This window comes from Cebus imitator, unplaced genomic scaffold (assembly GCF_001604975.1).
Source record: "Cebus imitator isolate Cc_AM_T3 unplaced genomic scaffold, Cebus_imitator-1.0 Scaffold20, whole genome shotgun sequence".
NCBI classification, from domain to species: Eukaryota; Metazoa; Chordata; class Mammalia; order Primates; family Cebidae; genus Cebus; species Cebus imitator.
Genome location: NW_016107335.1, coordinates 6,695,118 through 6,706,701, shown reverse-complemented (window position 1 = coordinate 6,706,701; position 11,584 = coordinate 6,695,118). Strand labels below are relative to the sequence as shown.

General features: G+C 37.0%; 1 protein-coding gene across 15 annotated transcripts in view; it reads right to left on the bottom strand.

Annotated features, from left to right (window-relative positions):
- The window catches only part of KMT2C (lysine methyltransferase 2C), a 303,056-nt gene that overhangs the window by 176,149 nt on the left and 115,323 nt on the right, over positions 1 to 11,584 (bottom strand). For all 15 annotated transcript variants that reach the window (XM_017519871.2, XM_017520002.2, XM_017519879.1 and 12 more), the window contains 3 exons: positions 7,772 to 7,972; positions 3,627 to 3,775; positions 1,481 to 1,590 (listed from right to left, as the gene is read on the bottom strand). In XM_017519871.2, coding sequence (XP_017375360.1) covers positions 1,481 to 1,590; positions 3,627 to 3,775; positions 7,772 to 7,972 — 460 coding nt within the window. The remainder of the gene's footprint in view (positions 1 to 1,480; positions 1,591 to 3,626; positions 3,776 to 7,771; positions 7,973 to 11,584) is intronic.

Sequence of the window (11,584 nt, the reverse complement as noted above, 5' to 3'; positions counted from 1 at the left end):
AAAGAAAAGAGAGCCAGGGACTGGTCCTCTGGGATTGAAGACGAGGAGGAGAGGGAAAGTAAGAAGGAAGAAAGTTAAAAAAAAAAAAAAAGAAAAAGGAAAAAAAAAAGAAATTTGTAGATAGCAAAGCAATATTACTTCATAGAGTCTGTTGTCTTTATAGATGGGATGTAGCTGTTGCATTTATATTTGTTTCAAAATACATATTGTTTGAAAATCACAGTGAAAGCTCTGAAAAATGGCAGACTATGCACATATTACTTTGATATAATGCAATAAAGATGAACTAAACTGCGAAGTAAGCTAAAAAGAAATACTTTAACCAATTTTTAAATTATCAAACAGAGGTAGTCCACATTATGGGCTATCGACCTTCAAATCTTTTCAAATATTTTCTCTCATTTTAAATCTTTATCAAATAGTTCTGTCTTAAAAAGCAACCACAAGAATGTGTAAGTATAGTTCATAATTTTCATTTCTAAAATTTTTAATTTCTGATTTAAATATAAACCATTTTAAAAGATTCAAGTTCAGCTGGGTGCAGTGGCTCACGCCTGTAATCCTAGCACTTTGGGAGGCCAAGGCGGGTGGATCACGAGGTCAGGAGATTGAGACCATCCTGGCCAACATGGTGAAACCCCGTCTCTATTAAAAGAAAAAAAGAGATTCAAGTTCATTAAGTAACATACCACACTCCAATGGCTTACACAAATTAATTTTTTATTTTATTATTTTTTTTGAGGCAGGGTCTCACTCCAGCTCCCAGGCTGGAGGGCAGTGATGCAATCACAGCTCACTGCAACTTCAATCTACTGGGCTCAAGCAATCCTCCCATCTCAGCACCCCACCATGCCTGGCTAATTTTTATATAAAATAATTCCTTTTTTTTTTTTTAATGGAGTCCCACTCTGTCACCCAGGATGGAGTGCAGTGACGCAATCTCGGCTCCAGGCAACCTCCACCTCCCAGGTACCGGCACTGCTCCTGCCTCAGCCTCCCAAGTAGCTAGAATTAAAGGCGCCTACTACTATGCCCAAACAGTGTTTCACCACGTTGGCCAGGCTGGTCTCAAACTCCAGATCTCAAGTGATCCACCTGCCTCAGCCTGCCACAGTACTGGGGTTACAGGCATGAGCCACCACACCTAGCCTGAAATTATCCTTTTTTTCTTTTCTTTTTTTTTAGACAGAGTTGCATTCTTGTTGCCTAGGCTGGAGTGCAATGGCACAATCTCGGCTCACTACAACCTCCACCTCCCGGGTTCAAGCAATTCTCCTGCCTCCGCCTCCAGTGTAGCTGGGATTACAGGCATGTGCCATCACGCGCAGCTAATTAAAATTACTCTTAATAAAAATTAATAATTTCCTATTTTGAGCTTTTACTCTATAGCAATCATTTGATAAACAATCCTTTCAAGTGAACTTTCGATTAAAGTGAATGTTATAAGACTATGATTTAAATATTTGCTTTGTCTACTTACTTCTGTGCTCCCTGAGACAACAGCTTTGTCCACGTTCACTAACAATGGTTCTTCCATCTGGCATACTCCTAGTGACCACTCCACACAACGGTGATGAGCCCAACAAGTGCCTAAAATGGGAAAAATGAAAAGGAGAAAATGAACAAACATTCAAAATATGAAAGCTAATAAATAAAGACATGAGGCTGAGCGCAGTGGCTCACGCCTGTAATCCCAGCACCTTAAAAGGCCGAGGAGGGTGCATCAAAAGGTCAGGAGTTCGAAACCAGCATTACCAAGATGGTGAAACCTCGTCTGTACTAAAAGTACAAAAATTAGCTGGGCATCGTGGTGTTCGCCTGTACTCCCAGCTACCCAGAAGGCTGATGCAGAAGAATCACTTGAACCCAGGAGGCGGAGGTTGCAGTGAGCCGAGATCATGCCACTGCACTCCAGCCTGGGTGACAAAGATAAGACTCCGTCTCAAAATATATATAAAAATAAAAATTAAAAAATAATTAACGAAATAAAGATATAAAACTCCAAAATCAACTTTAATATGTAAATATACAATGACATCCTGTATTTGTGGTTATCAGTAAAGTGGCCCTTCTAAAAGTGTGGTCCAACCACTGAGTGCCAGCATCAATACCAATCTGAGAATTCCTAAGAAATACAGAATCCAGCTGGGCATAGCAGCTCATCCCTGTAATCCCAGCACTTTGGGAGGCCAAAGTGGACAAACTGCTTGAGGCTGGGAATTTAAGACAAGCCTGGCTAACACAGCAAAACCCTGTCTCTACAAAAATACAAAAATTAGCCAGGAGTAGAGGCATTCACCTGTAATCCCAGCTACTCAGTAGGCTGAGGCACAAGAATCGCTTAAACCCAGGAAGCAAAAGTTGCAATGAGCTGAGATTGCACCACTGCACTCCAACCTGGGCAACAGAGCGAGACTATCTCAAAAGAAAAACCAAAAGAAATGCAGAGTCTCAGATCACAACTGAGAGCTACTGAATCAAAAATTCTTGCAATGGGGCCCAGCAATCTGTGTTCAGTTCTCTTTCTTGGCTTTGTTTTTAAGACAGGGTCTCACTTTGTCGCCCAGGCTGAAGCTCAGTGGCATGAAGCTCAGTGCAGCCTCGATCTCCAGGGTTCAAGCGATCCTCTCGCCTCAACCTTGCCAGACAATTGGGACTACAGGCACACACTACTACACCCAGCGAATTGTTTCATTTTTTGTAGAGACGGGGTTTCGCCATGTTGCCCAAGCTGGTCTTGAACTCCTGAGTTCAAGCGATCCACCTACCTTAGCCAGCCAAAGTGCTGAGATTACAGCTGTGAGCCACCATACCCTGCCAGCAATCTGTCTTAACAAGTCATCTGGTTATTATGATACACACAGAAGTTTGAGAATCACTGAATTACTGATTATTTCTTCAACAAACAAAATTAGTTTTTAGCCATTTTATTTAAATATTATGTATGTATTTTGTATGTTTCTGGTATCTTTATATAAAACAAACAAGACAGTACTTTGTTGAGGGGATATACAAAGGGAATGTACAGAATAAACTACACATACACCTCTACTTCCCTCATACCACAGTGAGAGCACCTAGCAATGATTATTAACACTTCAGCCTTTAAATTATCCATCACATAGCACTTGAACCACTATCAATCTGCAGTTCGACTATAGAATAAGATGTACTTAAAATCCCAATAGCACCGTAAGTGCTAAGTTACAATACTATTATAATAAAATAATCTACACAGCTGAGATCTATTCTCTTTCATGCCCAAATAAGAGAGGCCCAGAATGACACATTCCCCAAGTTCTAACTTTAAGATATTCACCTTTAAAATTTTCTCTCTTTTCTCAATTGTCAGAGCTCCACAGCACTGCTATCTACACAAGAATAAATGCAAGTATTTTTAAAAGCATCTAGTCTGGTGATAGTACTATGTAGATTTCAAATAAATTACATAAACCTTATTGGACAATTTCTTTTACCTAATCAGGCATATTTAATAATGATTTTTTATAGTATGACTTTAGTTATTTCTAGACAAAAGATATTTATTATTGAGGGCATTAGCGATACATTAAAATTAAAATGCTTCCAGAATTAACAGGCAGTTATTATTGGAAACAGGCCCATACCTGTAGAATCAAATAAGGCTTGGACATCAATGGCATCTGGAAGCCCAACCAGACTGAGTTCATCCCACAGTTTACCAGCCTGATCATCTGACGCTGTCTGGGTGCTTACACTTACACAAGATACTGTATTCTGCTGAGGAGATCGTTCTCTGAAAATAAAATAAAATAGCTGTGAAAGTGAAAACAAGCAGAAAATTGTTTCATTTTTAACTGTTTAAATGCAACGTACTGCCAAATCCATTTTAACTTATCAGGCATTAACTGTCATAAAACAACTTTTAGAATTCATCTGTTAGTATTATCCATGGTGTAATATTAAACTGGGTTCCCATATAAGTAACAACTAAGAAAAAGAGTCTCCAAACCCACAGCGAAGTATTAAAATTAAATTGTAAATTTCTTTTTCCATTCCATAATATAACCAACTCTCATATTCTGGTCAGGAATTGCATTTAACACTTAAAATGAATCTCAGATCACAAGTGAGATCTACTGAATCAAAAAATCTTGCAGTGGGGCCCAGCAATCTGTGTTTAGTTCTTTTTTGGGGGGTTTTGTTTCTGAGACAGGGTCTCACTTTGCCGCCCAGGCTTTACTTAAATGCTTTACAAAACAAAACTTGATCAAATAAGAAATGTTTAGTTTGCTGTATCTTGACTGAGGACTGCCACAACAAAGGTGGCAGTTAGCTTTGTAAAGAAAGGACATTGCCCAGGGAAAATAAAAACCCACTACAAAGTGTGAAAACAGAGGCAGGAAGAACGGAATGTATCAGCTGTAGCTTTCTTATGTTCCCGTCAACAAATCTCAACAGCTGGTCTGTGGCATGACGTTGCAAGTACTCTCAAGACTGTACATCACAATTTGGAATTAAAAAACAAAAGCAAAATCACTACCAAAGTCATGCAGAGTATGGAAGATAGTGTAACAGCAAAAACTATAGTCTAAAAAAGTACAGTGAATAAAGTAAACAACATATGGGAGATTTCAGCCTTTCAAGGTCTAACACTGTAGGTAATATTTAAGACCATTAAGTAAACAAAAATGGCTACTGTATTTAATATTAAATATGGGAAATCAGATGACTACCGCTAAAACTTTAATCTTCTCCTGAAACCACAGTATTTAACCTGATCATAATTCTGGAGTAAGTCACTATTGAATATAGATCATAACTCACTGCACTTCTGTATGCTGGATATTTATCATGATTCCTATTAAGAGAAAATCAGGACAATGACCAGGGTACTAAACATTTTTATACCTGGAATCATTTAAAGAAAAAAAGTATTAACATATTTCAATAAGTACATTTAAATATCAAATCATATAAAAATAACCAGTAATGTTTTTATGTTCAGCATTAGAAATGCATACACTTTTTAAAAAAGGTTTAGCATGCTATGCTAACTTTAAATTCTCATTTTAATAAATGCCCACAGTAAAATGAGAACAAATTCTTTCCTATACATATGATCTCTATTCCTACAAATATGTTCTCCATTACAAATCATTATTTTATTGGGAGGGGGAAAAAAAAAAGACCAACAGTTCGTCTATAGCTACTAAGTATTGTTTTAAGATATTGTTTTGCACTAGTATTTGATGAGGGAAAGGGGTGTAAAAAACCAACAGAATGACTGACTAATCTATTACTAATCAGGTCCAAGCCAGCAGCTTTATCAAATTCAGCCTTGAAGTTTTGAGACTGGTTTGTATGTATATACCGTATCGGTAAGATATCAATGTCAACACTAAGGATGATAGTAGCCCAGCTTAGAAAGAGACATCAAGAGGAAATCAGCTGAAATGTATACCCCACAAAATTCTAAGTTACAAGAAAGAAAGAAAGTAAAAACATTCTTGATTTTTTTATATAGTGAAAATGAGAGGAAAGCCATTTTCAAAACCTCCTCTGTAAACCTGTTTTTAAAATTAACTAGCTATTTAAACTTCATTAGTAACATATATTTTGTAAATATGTGAAATCATTACCAAGCTAAATTAATTGCCTACCCTTAAATGATGCCAAATTTATTTCATTTATTTATTATTATTATTATTATTATTTTGAGACAGAGTCTTGCTCTGTCACCCAGGCTGGAGTGCAGTGATGCCATCTCGGCTCACTGCAACCTCTGCCTCCCAGGTTCAAGAGATTCTCCTGCCTCACTCTTCCAAGTAGCTGGGACTACAGGCGCATGCCACCATGTCCATTTGTATTTTTAGCAGAGACAGGGTTTCACCGTGTTAGCCAGGATGGTCTTGATCTCCTGACCTTGTCATCTACCGACCTTGGCCTCCCAAAGTGCTGGGATTACAGCCATGAGCCACCGCACCTGGCCAATGATGCCAAATTTTTAAGTGTACGTCATTAACTAGCACGTCATCAATACTTATTAAGTTGGTAAGCACCAAATATATACAAACCCTTTCATTTAACAAAGGCTATTTTTATATAATTATCCGAGCTCATAAGAATTTTCACTAAAAATTAATTTCGCTTTTTTCTTTGAGACGTAGTCTCACTGTCACTCAGGATGGAGTGCAGAGGCACTATCTCAGCTCACTGCAACCTTCGCCTCCCAGGTTCAAGCATTTTTCCTGCCTCAGCTCCCAAATAGCTGGGACTACAGGCACGTGCCATCACGCCTGGCTGATTTTTGTACTTTGAGTACAGATGGGGTTTCATCATATTGGTCAGGCTGGTCTCAAACTCCTAACCTTGTGATCTACCCACCCTGGCCTCCCAAAGTGCTGGGATTACAGGTGTGAGCCAAAAGGCCAGGCAATTTCACTCTTAAAACAAGAAAATGAAGCCCAATTCTATTTCTCAGGACAGGATTTTATATAATTGCCATTATTTAAGGCAGAACATGAGGATATAAGATACAGCCTGATTCAGTCCATTAAATTTGCTAATACTAATGGACATTTTAAGTTTGCTGGCCTTTTGATTATTTTATTAAGGTGTGTGTACTCAGTTGATAACTAAAGATAAGGCTCTTACATATGATCTAGCTATGGCCTCCCAAACAACACAACTCTCCTAATACAGTACTTCTAAGTTTCCTTAAACTGTTCCACCTTAAATTCTTTTAAAACACTCTCCCTCTTGTTATTGTTTCATTTTCTACTTCAGGTCTTCAAGGCATTGGCAGCAGTTCAAAACAAGGAGCCAATCAAATAAGTACAACACGAAAATGCTTTAGTACTTAAATTTGGATATAAGCCAGATAAGCACTTGGGTGATTACATCATTACCCTCAAGCGGCAGAGTCTGTTAGTTTTCCAAGGCAAAATAATTTTTATACTTTCTCATCAATTACAGAAACTTCTACTCCCTTAACCAGCACAGCCAAGTCTCCATATTAATATGGTCTTTAAACACAACTGCACAAAATATTTTGAAATATATTAGACAAGAGTTTTAGGTAAGTACAATGCATCTGTGAATACAGACATACATATATAGTTACAAAAAATTCCTTAAGAAAGAAAAAAGCATCTTCTGGGAAGGAGGGAGGAATGCAGGGAAGGAGAGAGGGAACAAGAGGGGAGGAGGGAAAAATGAGGAGGACAGTCCAATGTTTTCTGAAGCGCGCGCGCGCACACACACACACACACACACACACACACACATATATATAAATTTGATTAATTAAATGATTGACTGGATCAATGAATGGATGACACAAAAGACAAGAGTGGTGAAAATCAATTCTGAATTTGCTATTGCATTACGTTACAGTCTTACAATTAAAAGCTTATTTAGAGAAACAAAAGAAGGACTTCATTGATCTGTTTTATTAATATCTTCTTTCCATTTATAAATTCGAAGAACTCCCTCCCTCTCAGCTTAGGTTATGTTCTTTAACGTTTTCTTCCAAAAGCTTGGTTTTGTGATCACACTGATTTTAATATACAATTAAGATAAGCTTTTTTTAAAAAATAAGAAAATTTTGTGAGAAGGACAGTTTGTTAGATTGAGTTAATTATGAGTCACAGAGTATCCCATAAATGTGGAAAACATGAGAAACTGTTCAACAAGAACAACCCCATTTGAAAATTTATAAACATTATAATGAAAATAAATGTCACACAGTCTTAATCTATTCCAACAATTTAAATTCAAAACTGCTTACTTTCTCTGTCCTCTTTGTTTTCGTGGTGCTGAGTTTTGCATTTTCTCATAGGTTCCATTGCTGTTGTCATCAATGTCTTTCTTGTTAGAAGGTTGGTGTCTCCATGGCAAGATAAATCCAGGCGTTACTCTGAATTGTTTTAAGTCTCCTTGTCCTAAGGAACTTTTTTCCCCACAGTAACAAAAAGCGCAGAGCTGTTCACTAGTAAAAATGAAACGTAAGTCAGAGAAGGAGACAAGTAGCTTTATTCAACTACTTTAAGTGACAACTATAGATACTTGTGCTTTTTAACCATGTCTAAAGTGCAAGTTAACCTTTTCAATCTATTTTCTACAGTCTATTCAGTGATTACCCATAAGTACAATTAAGTTTAATGATTACTATACATTTGGAATTTTACTTTTCCATAGCACTTTTTAAAGTGGTACACATAACAAATCCAAAAAATTCTAGTTAGTACGTAGAAAAGTTATTTCCTTTAATATTTGACTAGAAAAAAAATCCAAGTAAGAAAGTTAAGGATGGGGGCCAGGTGTAGTGGCTCATGCCTGTAATCCTAGCACTTCGGGAGGCTGAGGCAGGGGGATCTCTTAAGGCCAAAAGTTCAAGACCAGCCTGTCCAACATGGTGAAAACCCCGTCTCTACTAAAAATACAAAACTTAGCTGTGTGTGGTGGCACACACAGGTAATCCCAGCTACTCGGGTAGCTGAGGCACCTTGCTTGCACTCAGGAGGCAGAGGTTGCAGTAAGCTAATATCAAACCACTGTACTCCAGCCTAGGTGACAGAGCAAGACTCTGTCTCGGGGGGAAAAAAAATGCAAGCTAAAAATGGCAAAGGAGGTAAAGTTTAGTAGCCACCCAACTGCATGACAGCTCTGTAAAACATATGGTGACAGTTTTATTTAACCACTTGATGAAACGTCCATTATGCATGATATATATACCACACACATGCATACACATGGGGGAAATATAAAAATATAAATTTAAATAGTGGCTGGGTTAAGTGGTAGTAGATTTGGGGTAAAGCAAAAGAGCTGAACAGGAGGGAGGAACGGGATGATTAGTAGCAAAGGGTATTTTTAGGGCAGTGAAACCATTTTATATGATACTGTAATGGCAGGTACTGAGCCCTAATGTAAACTATGAACTGTAGCTAAAAATTGTCGGGCACGATGTCTCATGTGTGTAATCCCAGCACTTTGGGAGGCCAAGGCAGGCGGATCGCCTGAGGTCGGGAGTTCAAGACCAGCATGACCAACATGGAAGAAACCCCCATCTCTACTAATAATACAAAATTAGCCCAGCATCGTTGTAGGCTCCTGTAATCCCCGCTACCAGGGAGGCTGAGGCAGGAGAATCGCTTGAACCCAGGAGGTGGAGGTTGCGGTGAGCTGAGATCGCCCCACTGCAGTCCAGCCTAGGCAACAAGAGCAAAACTTTGTCTCTAAATAAATAAATAAATAAATAATCCATATTGGTTTTAACACAGCAGACAACACTAATCATAAAGGAAACTGTTACGGGTGGAGGTAGGAGAATGAGCTTAATTTTTGTGTAAACCTAAAACTGCTCTTCTAAGTCCATTAATTAAAAAAAAAAAAAAGATAACATTAAAAAATTTTAAAACGATACACTGGATTATATACTTTCAAGAGAGCTTAGAAGGAATGAAATTAAAAGGACCACTTCCTCTTAGTTATATTTAACCTTCACAAGATACTTATTGCTGCTATATCCAAATCTTTCTTCTCAGGCATTAAAGTTACCTCTACAGTATTTATCCAGTGATCTTACATGTCTTTCTTTACCAAGTGATAGAACTAATTTATAGTCTTTTCAGGTGACTTTTTAAAACTTATGTTTAGCTCACATGGACTCTCAACTAATTACTTTTCATGAAAATTAGCTTTTGCTTTTCTAATAAATTACCTATTTCAAGTTCATGATAAATTGTGTTGTCAGCTAGTACTGAGATACAGACATATACACAAATTAAATGTAGTCTAATTTCAGAAAAATCAAGTCAAATTGAAAATTTCTTCTTGCCAAAAAGAGACCACCACCATATGCTTTGCCAGTATCTTAATATACTCTTATTTACAATTTTCTCTGAGCTATTAAGCTTACATTTATTTCAACATATCCCATTTCTGGTTTGTTTCTTGCCCTAGAAACACCACCCATGACAGGCAACAATCATATTGACATTAACCTTATCAACAACATTGATTATAACGGCACCGATTAAAAAATGGAGCAATATTTTAAAGATATTGCATAAAAATACCTTAGCCTTCAATTTTATATTCATAACTATTGCTGAAATGTGAAGGTATAGATAGTAAAATTATTCTCCGGATTAGAAGACCTCGGAAATTTTGCAACCCAAGAGATCCACAATGAAAATACTTCTAGAGAAGTACTTCAATTATTAAAAAAATCAGGAAAGGTTGTACGAAATAGGAAACGTTGTATGAAATAAGAAAGGTCAAACGCCTCAGAGTAATTTATTGTTGACTTTTTTAAATAAGATTCTAGCTTTTGGTTTGGCTGTAGAAAACTACAAACAACACTGTGCCCAATCACACAATATAACGCAATCAGAGAATCTGCAAATTTACTTTTCTGAAACCCATCAGAGGGCAGAAATCACAGGACAACCAACTCACAATGAAATGAAAGACACTTCCACAAAAAAATGAGACAATAGTACCTCTGAGGAAGAGGACACTGAATATCATACAAGCAGGATAATCAGAATTGAGTAAAACATATTTTTTTTTTAGAAGAAAGAAAGAAAAAGAAAGAATAAAATAAAGAAAAAAGAATGAAGGAGAGGAAGAAAGAGGAAGAGGAAGAGGGAGAGAGAACAGGGGTGTTGCTTTATTGCCCGGGCTAGAATGCAGTCTAAAAATGGGTATGCCTATAATTGTGTTTAATAATAGAGACATGAAAAAAAAAATGAGGGAAGAAAATATCTAACAAGCAGCCAACCAATATTTCATTTAAACCAGTAAATAGATATGATGTAGTACCGATAAGAGTGTATATTTTGTGTATTTAAAGTGGAGAGTTCTATAAATGTTAATTAAGTCTACTTGTTCTGGATCTGAGTTCAAGTCCTGGATATCGTTGTTAATTTTCTGTCTCATTGATCTGTCTAATATTGATGTTGAAGTCTCCCACTATTATTGTGTGGGAGTCTAAGTCTCTTTATAAGTCTTATATATCTGGGTATTCCTGTATTGGGTGCGTATATAGGATCTTTAGCTCTTCTTGTTACATTGATCCTGTTATCATTATGTAATATCTTTCTTTGCTTCTTTTGATCTTTCTTGCTTTAAAGTCTATTTTATCAGCAAAAATTGCAAATCCTGCTTTCTATTTATTTATTTATTTTTGCTCTCCATTTGGTTGGTAAATCTTTCTCCATCTCTTTGTTTTGAGTCTTTGTGTATCCTTGCATGTGAGATGGGCCTGGATGCAGCATATCGATGGGTTTTGGCTTTTTTTGCCTGTCTGTGTCTTTGGATTGGGGGATTTAGTAGATTTAAATTAAGAATTAATAATAATATATTTGAGTTTAATACTGCCATTTAATGTTAGATGGCTGTTTTGCCTATTAGTTGATGTAAATTCTTGACTATGTTGATGCTCTTTACTTTTTGCTGTTTTTTAGAAAGGCTGATACTGGCTGTTCCTTTCTATGTGTAGTGGTTCTTTCAGAAGCTCTTGTAAAGCAGGCCTGGTGGTGATGAAATCTCTGAGTGCTTGCTTGTTCACAAAAGATTTTATTTTTCCTTCGCT